This window comes from Lissotriton vulgaris, chromosome 10 (genome assembly GCF_964263255.1).
Source record: "Lissotriton vulgaris chromosome 10, aLisVul1.2, whole genome shotgun sequence".
Classification (NCBI taxonomy): domain Eukaryota; kingdom Metazoa; phylum Chordata; class Amphibia; order Caudata; family Salamandridae; genus Lissotriton; species Lissotriton vulgaris.
The window spans coordinates 492,680,506-492,700,243 of NC_141698.1; the positions used below are offsets into that span (position 1 = coordinate 492,680,506).

Here is a 19,738-nt window from a genome sequence, read left to right on the forward strand (position 1 = left end):
TGATGTTATCCATTGGTGTCCCATGGCATCTAATTCTGTTTTAACTTCATTTGGGAAACCAAGGTACACCAAGAGGTAGCACATTCCAGTAGTTTAAACTTATTGTTGGCAGTTGTAGGGTTTTGAAACTCAGATAAAGCATGAGAGTAAATAACACAATATGATCAGTGTCCAGTTTTTGCTGTAATTTCAAAGAAGAATAGGGCTGTATTAAAGGGAAAGTAAAAAGAACGTTTGAAACTATGATGAACATACACTAGTACCTTCTATGGCGTCAATGCGACCCTAAATATTATGTAGCCTTTGTATGCTAATTCCAGCTTCCCAAATAAGATTGAACTCAATGACAAATGTTAACCAATTCGAAGAGGTTGGCTATTTTTGTAGGTCATTAGCGCTTGTAACAATGTTTGTAAAACAGATCTTTGTCAGTGAAATGCTGGTGTAGAGCACGATAAACAGTGTGCTTTGAGGATCTCCGGCTCCGAAGTGGACAACTCGGTGAGCTTGAGACCCTGATGCTTTTTTGTCAGTGAAAAGGAGACCAAAATAAATTTTGTCCAAAACTGATGCCTCTCCCTCTCCTCCCCCTTCAATGCAAGGGCTGCGCCCAAATGAAGGATGAGGATTTAGGTTTCCAAGGTTAGCTCAGTCTCTGTACCCAGTTTCATGGGGATGTTTGTGATCTGTAATATACCAGATTGCTTTGGCCTCTTGATCTTCAGGGATCTCTATGCTCCTAGGCTGTTTTGGACAGTTAAGGCCACCACCCCTAGCCGATATTAAGCCGGCTGGGCCTTGTGTGGTTCAACCTTGAATTTAGTGGTCAGCTTTTCCCATTATCAGCTGTTGACCTCCACTTCTTCTGGTTGTCCGTAGATTAAAGGATTTTACTAAAGCCCAGGATTCATCACTAACCTGAAGGAGGATATGCACCAACAAAGGTGCTTTCCTTGGGAAACGTACTTTTGGACTTGGGCGTACAGTCTCCTTGATATCCATATAAAGTTTGAAAATACTGCCTCGAAAGGTCCTGTATTAATCGTACATTTGGGGAATAAATTGCCTTTGTGTTACATAGCTGTGCCTTGTTCATATTCTCTCTCCGTTGATGACTAACTTAATCTAAGATGCTGTCTTTTGAATAGCAGCATTTTTACTCATGGTGTGTTAATTCGGGGAAGTGTAGTATCCTTTAGTGTGAAGTTTCATAGGGGAGCACCTGATGGGTGCATGAAGTTCCATTTCGTGAGAGGAAGCATGGAGAAGTAACCTGTGGATGGAAAATATGGGAAAGTGTAATATCCTCTGGTGTTGTGGGTGAAAGCTGCAAGTTTCACCTGGGAAGATTTGTCAGGAGTGTGGTACAGGAAGCCAAGTATGTTTGGGATTGTCTTGTAGTGATTTGTATTCAATTTGTTTTTAATGGAGACAGGCAGTGTTGTGTTTGAATGGTAGTGTTGGATGTAGTTCCAGTAATTTGTTGGTTAGTACTTATTTACATACTGACGCGGTTTGGTGTCAATGGTTGTATTGTGGACTGCTCTTTTAATTTTTTTCGACTTAACATAGCAAAATGCATCTACTGGAGGCTGTCTTCATTGTGTTTTAGAAGATAGTTTGCCAACTATCGCCCCTTTTCCCTACTGCCCTACTTGGGCAAGGTGCTTGAGCGCCATGTCACCTCGGTACTCAGCGCCCACGTAGAAGCAAATGGTGGCTTGGCATCTCGTCAGGCCGGCTTCCGCCCCAGGCACTCTACCGAATCTGTCGTGGTGTCGGTCCTGGACAACCTCAGGGAGGGCATGGACCACAACAAACATCAGGCTCTGGTGCTCCTCGACCTTTCCGCCGCCTTTGACACGGTGGACTATACCATCTTGCTTTCACGTGTCAAGGCGGCAGGAATCGTGGGCTCAGCCCTGGTCTGGCTATCGTCCTTCCTGAGGGACCGCACCCAGGTGGTCTGGCTGGGGGATTTCACGACTACTCCACTCCAAGTCACCTGCGGTGTTCCCCAGGGTTCCTCCCTTTCTCCCTTATTGTTTAACCTTTACATCTTTCCTCTAATCTTTGCACTTCAGCAGCTGGAGGTCACCGTATATAATTATGCGGACGACCTCCAGCTCATCTTCAACCTTTCCTCTTCTCCCCTCTCTGTTTCCAACTTCCAGTCTACTATGATTTTCATCAGGGACTGGATGAACCACAACCATCTCAAGCTGAACCCGGACAAAACCGAGTTGGTTCTCACAGGTGGTTCTTCCAGTCCCTGGAACTCTCTCTTCTGGCCCTCTTCTTTTGGTCCTTCCCCCACTCCTTCCTCCACAGTTAAAACCCTGGGTGTAAAAATGAACAATCAACTCACTTTACACTCACAAATCAGTTCTGTTGTTTCTTCCTGCTTCCTCACTCTCAGAACCATTCGCACTGTTTCCCGTTTTTTTTTCCTCCCAGGCACTCAAACTGATCATGTCCGCGCTGGTGATTTCGCGGCTGGATTATGCTAATGCCCTGTACAACGGCATCCCAGCATACAACCTGCGGAAGCTCCAGATGGTTCAGAACCAAGCGGCACGATTGGTGTACGGTCTCCCGCGTTTCCATCACTCAACACCCCTCCTTAAGGAGCTTCATTGGCTTCCTATCAAGGAGCGCTCCCTTTTTAAAACCGGCTGTATGGTTTTTCAGGCTCGCCAGGGTACTGCCCCCGCTTTCATTTCTTCTCTGATTAACGAATATGTTCCTGCCAGAGAGCTTCGTTCATCTTCTAAATCCCTCCTGCAAATCCCACGTTTTAAACGCAAAAAGTGGGAGGAGCCAACTTTTCAACTCTGGCTCCTACCTTTTGGAACTCCCTCCCCGACCACTTACGATTTGCTTCACATTATTCCTCCTTCCGCAAAGACCTTAAAACCTTTTTGTTTAAACAGGCCTTTTCCTTGTAACTTGTCCCTGCTATTTCTCTGCGTCAGGCTTCCACGGTCCTGAGTTGCTGGACCTATCTCTATAGCGCCAAGAAACCGTAGGGTGAACGCTGCGCTTTACAAATGTTTTAAATTCAAATTCAAGACGTCATAACCTTTGCTCGTGCAGTTTCTGAAGTGAGTGGCAGATTAGATGCTTCTCTCAGCCCGACACTTGGTCCTGTTGATCTGGCCCGCTCTTGCAACTGAGTGCTGTGTGTGTTGGAGTTGTGGCATGCATGCATGTGTGTGTGTGTGGAGGATCGTGCATTCCTTGCGAGGATGTGTGCATTACTTGAAGAAGGTGTGAGAGATTGTTGTATGTGTCACCTGCATAATGTAGTATTGTGATGGAGGTGCCTGGGGACAGTGTGTAGGAGTGCAGTTGTGATTACCAGTTTTATGTCAGCCTGGTCATGGGAATATTGAGCTGAAGTGATGAATGGTTAAACTTTCCGGTTTTTCTTTATTTGCTTTGCATGTGTACACTTGGGGCATACTCCTGTATCCCTTAGTGGAAGGAAGCTGAGGGTTCAGTGCTGTGGCTGGCGCGTCACTGGGGTGTGTTACCGTTAAAACGCATCTTTTACAACGCGTTCCGTTACAACGCGATTTTTACATCGCAAATACCATTACAATGCATGCCATTACAACGCATGGCATTACATAGCAGATGCTATTACAACGCATGGCATTACATCGTAAGTATTGGTAAGTATTTTTTTTTTTTTTTTATTTAATATTTTATAATTGATTTAATTATTATTAATTATTTAAAAATATTTATTTCGTTTTTAAATATTATAAATTAAATATATTAATTTAAGTATTTTTTAAAATAAGTATGAGTATAGGAGTATATGTTTTGGGGTACTGATGTATATGTTTTGGGGTGTTTGGGTATTTTTAGGTTTTAGGGCAGTGTTTGGGTTTTGGGGTACAGGGGTGTTTTTAGGTTTTAGGGCAGGGTTTGGGTTTTGGGGTACAGGGGTGTTTTTAGGTTTTAGGGCAGGGTTTGGGTTTTGGGGTACAGGGGTGTTTTTAGGTTTTAGGGCCGGGTTTGGGTTTTGGGGTACAGGGGTGTTTTTAGGTTTTAGGGCAGTGTTTGGGTTTTGGGGTACAGGGGTGTTTTTAGGTTTTAGGGCTGGGTTTGGGTTTTGGGGTACAGGGGTGTTTTTAGGTTTTAGGGCAGGGTTTGGGTTTTGGGGTACAGGGGTGTTTTTAGGTTTTAGAGCAGGGTTTGGGTTTTGGGGTACAGGGGTGTTTTTAGGTTTTAGGGCTGGGTTTGGGTTTTGGGGTACAGGGGTGTTTTTAGGTTTTAGGGCAGGGTTTGGGTTTTGGGGTACAGGGGTGTTTTTAGGTTTTAGGGCAGTGTTTGGGTTTTGGGGTACAGGGGTGTTTTTAGGTTTTAGGGCAGGGTTTGGGTTTTGGGGTACAGGGGTGTTTTTAGGTTTTAGGGCAGGGTTTGGGTTTTGGGGTACAGGGGTGTTTTTAGGTTTTAGGGCAGGGTTTGGGTTTTGGGGTACAGGGGTGTTTTTAGGTTTTAGGGCTGGGTTTGTTTTTTGGGGTACAGGGGTATTACGACTTTATATAAATTAAATTAATTAAATTACTTTTATTTAATTTAATTAAAATAATAACTATATTTACAATTATTAATTTAATTGTATTAATAAACGATTATAATTAAATTATATTTTTTAAAAATGTTTAATTAATTAAATTCTTTTAATTTTATTAAATATAATTATATAATGTATTATTTATAACTTAATTAAATTATAATTATATTTATTGTTATTAATTACATTATATTATTTTCTATTTATAAACTTTTTATATATCATTAATTTAATTAAAATAATAACTATATTTACAATTATTAATTTAATTGTATTAATTAACGATTATAATTAAATTATATTTTTTAAAAATGTCTAATTAATTAAATTCTTTTAATTTTATTAAATATAATTATATTATGTATTATTTATAACTTAATTAAATTATAATTATATTTATTGTTATTAATTACATTATATTATTTTCTATTTATAAACTTTTTATATATCATTAATTATATTATTTTAAATATATTACATTAATATCAATTTTAATATTAATTAAATTACTATATTTAAATTAATTACTGTTTAAAATTTTTTATTTTATTTTTATTATTTTAAATTAATTTAATTTACTTTATTACATTTTTTTAAAAAAAGATATACTTACCTATACTTACGATGTAATGCCATGCGTTGTAAAAGTATCTGCTATGTAATGCCATGCGTTGTAATGGCATGCATTGTAATGGTATTTGCGATGTAAAAAACGCGTTGTAACGGAACGCGTTGTAATACATCGCGTTGTACTGACACCAATCCGTCACTGGATGTGCTCGAGTACATCCTGCCTGCATAGATGCTATAAGGTGTCATTGTGAGTATACAGATATGGTGGTGTGACCTGTGACATGAGGCCCCAACACTTGCACATCTTGGACTATTGTCTGATGGTAGTCACAACCTAGTTCTCGTTTCATTGTTTGACATGAGGTGTGTGAGAGCCTCATGTCTTGAACAGTTCCAGAGTTTCCGTGACTGCTGATTGCTGTCTTTGTGAGTCTTCATGGCGAGTTTGACTGTTTTTGGGTGAATGTGTAGGCTAGACACATTGGAGATTGAGCGGCGATGTACTTTATATGCAAGTGAATGACTGTTCTTTCATTTGTTGTTGGTAAGAAAGGAAGGTGTGTAGTATCTTCTCTGTCCCCATTCATTGTTTGTACTTGTGTATAGAATGCTGAGAGTAAATTATATTATAAAATGTTGGTGTGTGGAGTGAAAGCTAGGAGATACGGATGATGGAAGGGAGGATGTAACCTAGACAGGACCCACCTGCTGTTGATGTAACCTAAGGGCCTGACATGTAATAGAGACGTTACCTCCTGAGTGGCTACAGATTTGTGTGAGAAGACCCTGCCCGCTAACTTAAACGTAGTTAGTCGGAGATCAGACCAGTCATGTTAGATCAAGTTCATTTTGGTGATTCAAGCCACACTCTTCATGCCATAGAGCTTACTTGCTAGACGAGAGTAAACAAAACAAGAAAGGAGTCCAATGGTTTCACTGAGCTCATTGGAGCCTATTTCTCCGATAAAAAGGAAAATATGGGGACCCCTCTTGTATCCACTAGGTAACACCAGTATGTGGGAGTCGGGCCATACATCAAATATGCACATGCTACAATGGTAAAATGGATAAACCACAGCCGGCAGGGTGCGCAATTCTTTGCAGTTCTACTCTTATTGTGCCAGTTTACATCAATCATCCCTATACAGTCTTTTTGTCTAACTTGTGTAAAGCACACACACATACATACATATAGACCGTCCCAAACGAGTTATAGAAATTGATCATATCTTTACAGAGAAAGGACCTTTAGGCAGCCTCCTCATCAGCGAAGCTTGTAAGGCCTTAACCTACTATGCACTGCTCTCCACACAAGGCATATGATCGTCTGATTAAAGGGAACCATAGAGGTGCGCTTTAAGCAGAGTTATGCTTGGTGCCTTTATTTCTCTTTATAAAAGGTGGAGCACCTAACGTGAGATAGCAGATTGTCAAGGCCATTGATAGAAAACATTTTTAAAAATGAACAATCGGCACCCCTTTACAAAGTCCTAAAGAGAACTTTGACTCAGCGAGTGACTTTCTATAATTTAGCTTTAATTTCAAGGCGAAGAAGGGCATTGAAATTGACAAGGAGCCATAATTAGAGTTGGTAACCCTAGGAAGGAGTAGTCAAAATGCCAAGGCGCCAGGATGGACGTGTGACAAAAATGACCAGAAAACGTAGCATATTGGGCGAGACACAAATGGCAAAGAGGAATGGAAGCAGGAAGGGATGATAGGGGCTGCAAGGAATGGAGTTTGAGACAGGACGGAAATAATGAAATGCTGTCTGGATCGCAAGATGTTGGGATGGGGGGCGAGGGCGCGGAATGAACGAAAGCAGGAATAAAAAAACAAGATGAATTGGGCAAAAGCCAGGAGGAGAGAAGACAAGAAATGGTTTGCGGGAGCCCAGGCTGTGTGCAAACCTCAAACTGCTATTCTTTTACCAATGAAAAAATATTTTCTGTGACATATCTTTTTGTTGTGTTTTACCTGCTGTTAGTGGCGAGAAAAGTACAAAGGACCCCGAGTCGTTTTGTAGGTGCACCACAGGTTGAGATCTTTACATCTTTGCAGATTTGCCAGCTGTGCGCTAGGAGACATGCTGCTTCGTTCGTGCTTGATAAGTCAAACATGTAAAGCTCGCTTTTTCCCTCCGCGTTTCCTTTTTTTGGGGGGGAGGGGGTGGATTGTTTTTTTTTCTTTGAATAAGATCAGTAATAGCGCCAAAGCCTGTGGCGTTCCGTGCGTGTGCCTACCTGCACGCTGCTTGCCGTCCGGGGACCCTGACCTGCCTTCAGCCTCGTCTGCCTGGGGACTCGAGCGACCTGCTGAGGGAAAGCTGCTGCCACTACACCGCACCTGCTGTCTCCTCCCCCCGCCGCAGCCCTCCAACACCGGGACTGCCGCAGAGCGGGGGAGTAGACTACAGTCCCCAGAAGCCTCCGCGACTGGCCCGGAAGTCGCGTAGAGGCTTAGCGCCCGGAGGCGCCGTTAAAGGGGCTGGTCTTGCGGTGGAGCGGGTGTAATAGCGCCAAAGCCTGTGGCGTTCCGTGCGTGTGCCTACCTGCACGCTGTTTGCCGTCCGGGGACCCTGACCTGCCTTCAGCCTCGTCTGCCTGGGGACTCGAGCGACCTGCTGAGGGAAAGCTGCTGCCACTACACCGCACCTGCTGTCTCCTCCCCCCGCTGCAGCCCTCCAACACCGGGACTGCCGCAGAGCGGGGAGTAGAGACTACAGTCCCCAGAAGCCTCCGCGACTGGCCCGGAAGTCGCGTAGAGGCATAGCGCCCGGAGGCGCCGTTAAAGGGGCTGGCCTTCCCGCGTCGCGGGACCGCGCGCGGGGCCGTGCCCGGGGCAAAGCCCGGGCCCTCTGTGGCCCTCAGAGGCCTGAAGAGTCTGGGCTGGGCAATATCCCCTGGCCGAATCGCCGCCCATTCTAAAGGTATTTACACACTTGACCTATAAGCATATTGTAAATGGCACCTATGGAGCCCAAGTCAAACGCCAAGAACACGGTCAAAAAAACGCCTATTCATACACGCTCTGTCACAAGGAATACTGCCCCAACAAAAACACCGCTACCAACGTTAACTGCAATTGACCGCATGCTTCAACAGACAATCGTGGTGGTAGCGAACGCCATTGAAAATACTGAGAGACGATTGTCGTTACCACCTAGTACCTGTTTAATCCAGCAGATATCACAACCCGATGATTGCAATGTAAATAATATAAATGTGAGATCATTATCAAACGACTCCATACTAATGCAATCTTACACGGGTCTCCCCGGGGCCGAGCCAACCCATGTGGAAGATCCTCCCATACTTCCTGCAGTGCTTCAAGATAGGGATAGTCGGTTGTCCCTAACTCCCAATTTGCAGATTAATGTTACACCACCTGAGGAACCGGGGCCCAGTAACGCGCCTGAGACCAGCGCAATCCTGATTTCCTGCGATAATGATGATCCCATCCCCACAATTGACTCACTTAATAATAGCTGTGTAGATAGTACGACTGACCACGGCTCTGTCCACCGCAGATCCAGACGCACACGCAATAGAAAATTATTGGCCCCAAGTAGGGGGTGTGTGAAACAAAGGGGCAGGAGAAAGAAGGCAACTTCGTCATTATCAGAACAGGCCAACGGAAGAGAGCCACCCCCACCACAGTCAAGCCCAAATTTGGGACCAAGAGGCAATACTAACCCCACCACACTCAATGGGGAGTCTATAATGTGTCACATTGTGGATGCTATGAAGCTCCTTATTGCCCCCCTAAATGACAAACTTGAGCAGATCTGTAAAAAGGTGGAAAATTTGGAGAAATTAGGTCTAGCTAAATTAGACATCCTTGAACATCTGGGTCCACAAGTCACTCCAACTCCCTCGCACGTACCCTCTGGGAATAAGGACAATATGACTGCCACTAATACAACTAATTCACAGGTTCCTTCCGCCAGAAATGTGGCCCCCACGGCAGCTACCGGCAAGCCCACTAACTCACACACCTATACCCCAGGTAACACCACAAGTGGGCCCTCTGGGGTAAGAGGTGGAGTGCCAACGGGTCATACCTCAGTAAACGGGAATCCACCAGCACGCAGCTACTATAATAACATCATTCCTGCAGTGATTAATCTCCCGCCAGAAAGTAGACCATATGTGGCAATTCTTGCCAATGTCCCGAAACTTAAACCCTCCCAATTCGAATATAGCGAAACACTCAAAAACAAAATTTTGCACTGGCTTGTCCACAATTGTGGATTCCCCCTAAGAGGGGCAAGTGAGATCCTCTCAACCCAAAGGGTAGGGTGGGTGGGCCCCAGTAAAAAGGAAATAAGTGGGGACTGCGTAATCATAAATTATAAAACCACCGAATGGGCAAGAGATTCCATCTTGAACGCGCCGATCCCATCAGATAATGATTACAACACCACCTTGTTCCCACTGGACTACTTTTACAGAAATCAGGTGGGATTTAAAATTCCCGTGCAGAATTTCAAACACCCCAGAGCAATAAACAAAAGGACCACTCCTGCATACGCGGAAGACCCGGCTGTCGCCGACAAAAAATTCAGAGAGTGGATCACCTCCTCCCTGGATTCAGTGCTCCCACTTAGAACTAGGGAGGACAAAAACGACAAACCTGGTTCAGCCCCGTGGTATACCGCGGACCTCCGACTACTTCGCAAAGACTGCAAAAAAGCCGAACGGATTTGGAGGAGAAACTGGCAACATGCCAACAAAGAAGCTTACCAGAACACAGTCAGACTCTACAAAGAGGCTATCAGACACGCCAAAGCTTCACATTACGACACGCTGATACAAGATTCATCCAACTCAGCCAGGGAATCCTTCCTAATTGTAAAAGAGTTGCTCAAAGTACCCAACACTCCCTCCTCCACCACCCCCAGAGTCGACCGAAGTAATGAACTAGCTACTTACTTCAACGACAAAATCACCCGTATCTTGGCCTCCCTCCCACCCCCCGGCCCCCCTAGTCACATGGATAGTCGTTCACCCCTCGCCCAGGCCAAAAACAATCTTCGCCCCACACTGCAGATATTTCGGCCAGTAACTTGCCTAGAAGTAGAACGAACCTTGACGAAAATGAAAAGCGGATCACCTCTAGACCCAGCACCTATCAGGTTCCTCAAAACCGTAGCCTCAGTCATCGTGCCCACTGTCACAGAACTTATCAACTGCTCGCTCGCCCTGGGATCTGTCCCCGATAGCTGGAAGAGTGCTGTGGTGAAAGCACTTAAAAAAAAACCCCAGCTAGACCCAGCAGACATGTCTAATTACCGACCAATATCACTCCTCCCTGGGATCAGCAAAGTAACAGAGAAATTGGTAAACGGACAATTATCTCAGTTCTTTGAGACCAACAACGTACTTAGGCAATCCCAAACTGGATTCCGCCCGGGCCATGGCACAGACACCGCACTTCTTGCCGTCATCGAGGAGGCAAGGCGCATACTAGATTCAGGAGGGTCAGTGGCAGTGATCCTCCTGGATCTGAGCGCAGCCTTCGACACAGTCAACCACTGTGTCCTTCTACATAGACTGGCGGATGCAGGACTTACCGGGACGGCACTCAGTTGGATTGAATCCTTCCTTACAGGGCGCACGTTTCAAGTGTGGGACGATAATCACCACTCGTCCACCCTTCCACTCACAAGCGGTGTCCCTCAGGGCTCTTCCCTGAGCCCGACGCTTTTTAATGCATATATGGCCCCCTTTGAGGACGTGGTGACACCATTTGACATAAAAATGGTAAGCTATGCTGACGACACTCAGCTGGTCGTCTCCTTGTCCCAACTGATCGACCACCCAGAAAACCTGACCAATTGTCTCACAGAAATTCATACCTGGATGAATAATTCATCATTAAAACTAAATGGGTCAAAAACGGAGGTGATGCTCCTGGGGAAACAATGGAGAACCATCCCTCCAGCACTCTGGCCCGACGTATTCGGGGAAATCCCCCCCCCCCCCCCCCCCCCCCCCCGAAGCGTGAAGTTAAGACACTCGGTGTGTGGCTCGAACCAGAGCTTTCTATGAAGACACAAGCAGCTAAAACTTCGGGCACCTGCTTCGGGCTCATGCGCACGACCCGCAAGATTCTCCCCTTACTACCACCCACTTCCAGGAAACTGCTCATCCAGGGACTAGTACTATCTCGCCTAGACTACAGCAATTTGGTCTACCTGGGAGCCCCTGAGGCCACCTTGACGAAGCTCCAGCGGACACAGAACGCTGCGGCACGCCTGCTCACCAACCTCCCCTCCAGAATGTCCGCCAAACCGGCCCTCAAAGCTCTGCACTGGCTCCCTGTGCGCCAAAGGGTGCAATTCAAAGCCATGTGCACAACACATAAGCTGATCAACGGATCTGGCCCGGCGATCCTCAGCAAAATGATCACCCCCTACACAGCACCCAGATCCCTACGATCCCAAAATGAGAACCTGGCCACCATTCCTAGATTCAAAAGGACTCGCACAGGAGGACGACGATTCTCCGTTCAAGCAGCTACTGGATGGAACGCTCTTCCCCGCTCCCTCAGACTTGAACCCAATTACCTGGCATTTCGCAAGAAATTAAAGACACACCTATTCCCTAAATAGAGTCCCTCTATAAGTGTCTCTCCTCTCCCCTTCCCCTTCAACAGGATCACAAACTCTTATAGCGCGGGGATGCCCTTGGGTCACCAGGCGCTTTAGAAATCGTTATTAAATTAAATTAAATAAACATGCCTCATCCACCTGTACAGCAGGCACCAGCGCAACCAGTCGGGCACCCTTTGATTCCTTATGACCCAAATAACCAATATGCACCACAGCAACCACTGAACTTATTCAGAACACCAAACCCCAACTACTTCAATAACCTTAATGTCCCCGGGCTGGGAACGAGCATTTATGGTCAATATGCAGTCCCAACATCTAATAGATTCCAGATAGTCAACTCCCTAGATGAAAATGACTGACTCGGGGATACTCTCGCTGTTGAGTCATCTGTAACTGAGGAACCTAGGTCGATGGCCGTTAATACAGTTGAGGAACTTCCAACAGTCACCACTGTAGCAAATTCTAACGATCCAACCTTGATAGACGCTACCATATGTACCGGTGAAAATCATCTGGAGAACCCGATAACACCATCAGTCATAACAGTTACCGACCCACCCCAAGTAGCTTTAGAAGAGAACCTGAGGGCTATTACGTGGAATATAGCTGGGATAGCCTCTAAGGTAAACACCCCCATATGGGCTGACTTTATTAAACAGGGTTATGACATAATCTGCCTGCAAGAAACTTGGGACAGGGAAGAAGTACACGTCGAGGGTTACACTTCCTATAGTGTGCAGGCTGTGGCATCCCAGGCTGGTAGAGCCAAGGGCGGACTTGTGACCCTGATATCCACCGCACTGACTGAGTTTCGTGTTAGTGATCATGTTGTCCTAGGAGAACACGCCTCCGTTTTGCGCATGGCCCATAGCAGATGTAGAGACTTAATAGTAGTGAATTTCTACAATAACATTGCGGGGCACAAACGGGGAACGTTCATTTCTGACATAGAGCGGGCCATTGATGCGATCTCATCAAGTACATCCAAACCAGCTGCTATCCTATGGGTAGGAGACTTCAAGATCAAAACATGTAACTATGCACTCAAGGGGGCATGTGGCCACAGGGAGGAGTACTCGGGAAGGGAAACAAGTGTATATAATCATTTCCCGCACAATAACTATGGCAGTGCTTTAAATAACCTACTTGCTAAATATGACCTGGACCTCCTAGAATGCAACAAGAACACAAACAATGTCAGGTGTCCGACATTTCATGGGAGAAACAGCCAATCATTCATCCATCACATTATGATATCTTGCTCCGTAGCTTATATCAATGTCTGGGTGATTGAACAAACGGTCAGTGACCATAACAGTGTAACCGTTGAATTATTGGGTTGGGGAACTAAAAGGAACACCTATGGTCAACCAATTCAGGACATTGCAGCAGAAAGACCAAATGGGATGAGGGTGAAATGGATAAAAGTTGACCCCACTCAATCTGTTGCCAACGTGATCACAAATTGTTGTAGAGAGGTCGAGTATTGCTTGTCCTCGAAACCATGCCCACGAACCTTGTTATCCAACTTCCTAACTATAACAAAAACTATTGAGAAATCCTTGACACACAAAGCTCGGAAATCAAGGAAGGTCAAGGCGGTGTGGTTTGATGACCATTGTGCTCAGTCACTAAAAAGGCTGAAAACTTCACTTGATGCCACACCAAGAGACGCTAGTAAGATCAGGGAAGAGCGCCATAACTACAAAACTGCACTCTCCACCAGGAAGAAGGAATTGCAGGACGAGGCATGGGCGAAATTAGATCTGGCCGCAGATACCAAAGATCATAAACTTTTTTGGGACACTGTAAATAGTCCGTTCTTGAAGAACGACAACATTCCTGAACTAACCTCGCATGTCAGTTGCCGGGCTTGGATAGCACACTTCACAGGGATTTTTAACTCTGATTTTAGCTCTGGTTTTACTTCTGTTTCTAATTCCAATGTCACACCAACCTGTTTTAAATGGGAGAAATTATTGTTTTCTGTGACATTAAGCGAGGCATTGAGGCAATCGAGAAGAGTAAGGGGGGGAAAGCCCCGGGACCGGATGGGGTCCCTGTGGACTTTTACAAATTTGAGATTACCCTATGGGCCCCCATTTTGACCCGCTACTTTAATGCTGCAATTGAAGATAAGTTACCAACTTCATGGGGTCAATCTATTATAGTGCCACTTTTCAAAAAGGGCTCTAGGGCAGAAGCACGAAATTATCGCCCAATTTCACTTTTGGACTCGTCGTTAAAGATTCTGAGTCGTGTACTCTTGGTGAGATTAGAGTCCTGGGCAGAAGACAATAATATTCTTTCGCCTATCCAGTACGGGTTCCGAAGGGGTTTAGGTACTATGGAGCAGTGCGTGAACCTGGAACTTATTATCGGCAAGTACACAAAAGCTAAGGAAGGGAATTTGTTTATGTGCTTTGCCGATCTAAGTTCCGCATTTGATTTGGTGGAACACGCACTGCTCTGGCCAACACTACTTGCCATGGGCGCACCGCCCGAAATCATCCACCTCCTGGCTAGAATGTACAGTAGTCTCTCAAGTAAGGTCAGATTCGGAACAGACGGTGAATGTACCCCCTTTTTTAAAATTGGCAGAGGGATCCGACAAGGGTGCGTGCTTGCCCCTCTTTTATTCTCCCTTTTTATAAATCAGGTTGACCAATTTTTACAAGAATCTTATGCTGATGCCCCTATCATCAATGGAAAGCAAATACCCGTCCTTTTATACGCGGACGACGCGGTCCTGATTTCCAGGACCGCGAACGGGCTGCAAAAGTTAATTGAGAAGTTCCATACTTTTATTCAGGGCAGAAAGCTCAAAATCAACAAGGGCAAGACAATGACCATGACCTGTGGAAAGAAAATGAAGAAAAACAAGTCATTCTTTTTAGATGGGGATAAACTCGAGGCTGTCCAATATTTCTGCTATTTAAGTATTACCTTTTCAGGAGATGGGAGATGGGTAAACGAGCAATCCCGTGTTGGTCTGAAGATGACCAGAAATGTAAATTGCATCTTCAGATACCCCCGTCTACCCCTGGCTGTTACATTTCATGTCACGAATGTGTCCTATCCTATCTATGACTTATTGTTTGAGTTACATTGTTTGTACGTGCATCTATTTATATGCACTTTATATTTTATTCTGCATTTACACCTGCCGAAAGTACCTTATGGTAATGACTGTCTTCCGGTTTTTTGCATTTTTGCACTAGCGTTTTGCACAAACCTTTATTGCAAACAAATTGCCGCTAAAATGTTTAAAGTGACCAAACAGACGTTGCACTCTATCTTTAATTCTGCATATTTGCACATGTCAATAGCACTTTATGCTATAATAGGTCTTTCTGATTTTGCACTTTACATTGGCGTCTTTTGCACTATTTTTTTTTTCTACAACTGCTGCTAAAACGTATATAGTGACCAAATCTAACTTTGTACTCAAATGAGACATACCTTATTGAACTAAAACAAGATTGGCATGGATATTGATGTAATTTTAATTGTTTCATTATCTAACTTACATAAATATGAATTGAAACTGTACTTATGTATGTTGCTACATGGTTGTACCTGTACAAACCGAATAAAGCATTTTGAAACGAATGAAACGAAACGATTGTTCATGAATTTTAACACAGGCAACTGTATTGTGTTCTTTCTCTTTATGCTACAGTCTGCTGCAGCTGGTGATTTCGGGCCCGGTTCAGCCTCAACAACAGCAGCAGCCTGCCCACACGAGCCTGCCGCCAGGATTCTATCCTCACATCCACACACCTCCTCTAGGATACCCAGCACATGGGGCAAGGCCAGCTCACCCTACACTCCCCTCTGTTCAGTCGTTCATACCTGGCATGACGTTTCCCTATCGGCCTCTTCACTAAATGGTATCCGGCATAGCAAAGAACACCACGTTTCTTCTCTCCTGGAAGGGATCCAAGCTTTGACTCGGATTTCTGCTCCATTTGTCATGATAACAAGATTGTTTCTGGGGCAGATTGATCACCCGGGGCTCGCACATTCGCTTAAGAGGTCTGTAACTACTTTGCATATTTCAAGGCATTTTAACTGTCAGCGAGTTGAAGAAGAAGGGCAAAAGACCAGGTGTGTTGCTACAGGTTACCTGGAGTGGCTGGAATGTTAAAAAAAAAAAAAAGACGTAATTTGGTCATGCCACTTCTTTGTTCCTTTGAAAGTACCCACGTATTGTTCATTCTGCCTTAAGTCATCATTCTAGTGTGCACACTGGAAATCTGCAAGCAGGAGTAGTAGCCAAGCTTTCCAGCCAAGGGCGAAGAATGGAGCGATGTTTCAGATGCAGTTACAGAACTCTCTGCAGGGTGACTTACTTTGAAGTTCTGAAGTGGAATGATTTTGGCAAGTCGGTGAAAGCTGCTTATTCTGTTGTGTGAGTTAAGAGATTACCTCATGGTGAGGTAAACAAGATCTATTTGCAAAGACCCCGTTTGCAATCGGCGGATTTGAAAATGCAGAAACTGGGGGAACTGTGCCATTTTCTTTTATGCCCATATGTTTGCAGGGTTCCTTGATGAAAGTGTTAACTAAAGACCAAATATTTTGACTCTTCTAAATGCGGCATCACATTTGACAATATTTGTACTGTTTGTATGTATTGTATAGAAATCTATTTTGCAGTTCAGGGTTACAATGGTTGAATGAAATAAATAAACTTCTGGATATTTAAGACTGTGGGTGGGGTGGGGGGCACAGAAGCATCAGTCCTTCTCAATGTGCCATACTCCCATCGTCCATTCGATTAAACTAGTTACTTGGTGACTTTTAGTGTCATTTACGAGGCTGTGGTTGGATTCTGTAGAAAACGAGAATCTTTTAAATTGTTGCCAGCATTCCTTTTATTCTGTTGCAGATTTTCTAGAGACCTATTGGCACAGTCCTTTCGGTATAGCTGGTCAATATTTTTTTCTCGGCAGCACGTCAGGCTCTTTGACGTGCCTGACGTGCTGCTGAAGTGAGGGGCAGTGTGATCGGAGTAGACGGAGCAATAACAGAATGAGCAGCAGTATCGTTGCACTTGTCACAAGCCGCATATTATGTCAGAACAGTATTTTCTTTTTTAGCCGTTACACTTCTTAAACTCTGCATTTGTTGCTGTCATTGTGATAAATATTTAGTTTGCTGTGGAAAGAGGCCTTTTCTATTTCTTGACAAGTCTGTGGCTTTTTCCCTGTGCTTTACTAATTTGGTAATTTTGTGAATCGCTTGACAGGGAATGACGGCAGGATTACAAGGAGGGGCCACATTCTACTCCAAGGGACCTTTTACACTCTGCGACTACTGGCACACAAGGGTTTGTTAATAGAAACATGCTTTATTCGTAATTATTAACCGTTTATACTGTTTTAAATCCGTAAACGCCTAACTTTCTCCTGGTTGGAGATTGAAGCTGGTATTTGCAGGCTTAGAATACAGTCTGGGTTAAGGCCATGTGGATATTGCTTCCACAACTGGAACTCTGGCTCTGCATACGCTAGCGTCCCCCATCCCAAACTCTTAGAAATACAAACACATGACCTGAAATAGCAACCTTGGTGCTTTTTCTCTTTGGAGAAATCTGTTGCATTATTTGGCATGGTAAAAATAAATAGGTTTGGGACTGCCACATATTAAGCTGGGAATTCGTTCCAGTTCAGCAGATGTCTGGGTTAATCAATTTACTACTGCTCAACTGTTGCACCTGCAGCTTTGGGAACAAAAAGTACTCTGAGATTAAATGAGTCTATGAATAGATGGCGAATATAAACGCCAAGACTGTTGTGTGCAATGCATACAATGGCCTTACAGACTGGTTATTACACGGTTAATTGTTCAAATGACCCCCCTGCTCATTCCCATCTCACACTGCAACTCTACTATTTCACCTGATCCTGTCATGGGTGGACAAGCAGTTAAACACACCAATGAACAATTCATTTTAACATGAAAAATACCAACTGAAGTGCAGCATATAAAGCAGTACATCACCTAGAAGTCACAAACTGTCCTAATTGGTGCCCATATTTGATGGAGGTTTGAAAAGTACAGATTATGAAGGCAGGCAGCCTAAGGATTCAGGCTAACTGAAGAAGCAGAAGACTTCCAGTATCACAGCATCTTCTGTCATTACATGCATTTTTCAAGGCATTTAGATCATGGCATTCAAAAAGGCTTTAGTATTAGCTATTATCTTCTGCCACAGTTGAAAACTTGTTTTAGGGGGATTCCCTTAAACCTCTTAGTTTGCAAAAGTCAGATTAGAGGCACCAGAGTCTAAAGTCACTGTCCCCACCATAACATAAAACGAGGGATTATGTACTCCAAAATTGTCATGTTATTGTGCCTAGGCCAACTGGAGAATATACCCTATGCACTTGCCATTAATTCAGGGATACCACCTTTCTAAGTCTTACATTTGTTTAAAAAAATGTTAAATTTAACATCTGTAAATTTTAATAAATATTTTTGGACAATTGTGCAGTTTTAACTTTCCTAAGAGTGTTTGGTTGCAAACGTTGTGAGCCATTTTAGAGCCAAGATACACTAGTGATCTACAGCTCAATGTCACTTGAATTACTCTATTGGTCTTGAAATTTGGAAACGGTATGGTTGTGCAGGGGTTTAGGTGCTTCGCCTAAAATACCAGGCTCTTAAGTATTGTCTGAGTTCACAATAGATGCCCTTTTCCAGAAAGTATCCAAAAAATACTGTTTCAAGAAAGAGCACAAAATTCACACGATTTCCCCCTCTGTTTCATGACTTTTGTTCTTAGGCAGTTTGGGGTTGATAGATGCCACTGTGCAAAACGTGCACATATATTTTTCAGCCCATAGGTAGGATTCTGACTGACGACCAAGTTCATGGAGTACTTTAATCTGCACATTGGGCGGGCCAATTTTCTTCCACCGCCCTAAGTTTTCGTATAACGAGAAGATTTTTGCAAACAACGTAGATCCTGTAGTCTTACAATGCAAGACTTTTAACTGAAGAAGTGTTTGGCTTGTGCAAAGGATATCAGATTTTTGCTCACAATGGGCTGACAAAATTTCTTTATAGTTTAATTAACTAGGGAAACGCAAAAAGGACTTCTCCCACACTGCAATGTGCAAGCAGACTAAGGGATCGAAGTTTGTTTCCCAATCAAACAGTGTGTTTTGTGGGAAGACCTTAAGTTTTGAAATTGGTCAAAAAAGTTCCCCAACCTATCTCCCACTCATGTTAAGCATGTTGCAGCAATGTTAGAAAATCTTTGCATAGAGCTTGGGCCAAACAGTATACATTTTTATGCCTAGTGATCATTTGGATTACAAGCCTCCAAAACAGCTTATGCTTTCTCTTGACTGGTATATGAAAATAAACATTCTGGAGATCCACAGATCTCGTCTATGACGTCTACCTGACCCCCAAGATTTAATTCAATGTAACCACATGAAAAGAGTCCACCTGGCGGCACCAATTCTGATTCAAAGGTTTTACTGTCCATGCGAAGCTGCTGAACAAAAACATTTTTCTCATTCAGGATACAAACGCCATTGCTATACAGAATTATTAGTTTTTTAGGTCGAGGCTAGCGCAGCACATGCGCTGCTCTGCGAGGCTTGTTGTAAGTACTCTAAACTACTCTGTGTGGGTCTGACTCCTCCCACACATAGGGTTGGCTTATGCGTGTATCTTTCAATTATGAAAGCACGCAAATGTTAAAAGCAGGTGCATGTTCCACCTCATTTGTATTGTTCACTCCCACTGCGTTTTGCTCACAGGAGCGAGCAGTGGTGCGCAAGGTGGCAGCTACATTCTTCGTGGGTCAGGTTACACACAACACTGTTTACGCTTTTGCTTGTTTCATCATAGCAGTCACTTTGGGCGGAAATGCGCCTTACTTTTTGGAATACGAAATTCTTTGATTTTTGTATTTGAAGGTATGCATTGGAAACTAA

At 44.0% G+C, this 19,738-nt stretch overlaps 1 protein-coding gene across 3 annotated transcripts in view; it reads left to right on the forward strand.

Annotated features, from left to right (window-relative positions):
• The window catches only part of INTS15 (integrator complex subunit 15), a 161,926-nt gene extending 143,650 nt beyond the window's left edge, over positions 1-18,276 (forward strand). For all 3 annotated transcript variants that reach the window (XM_086941346.1, XM_086941347.1, XM_086941348.1), the window contains exon 8: positions 15,463-18,276. In XM_086941346.1, the coding sequence (XP_086797472.1) occupies positions 15,463-15,670 (208 nt within the window). In that variant the 3' untranslated portion in view covers positions 15,671-18,276. The remainder of the gene's footprint in view (positions 1-15,462) is intronic.
• Positions 18,277-19,738: the final 1,462 nt, after the last annotated feature.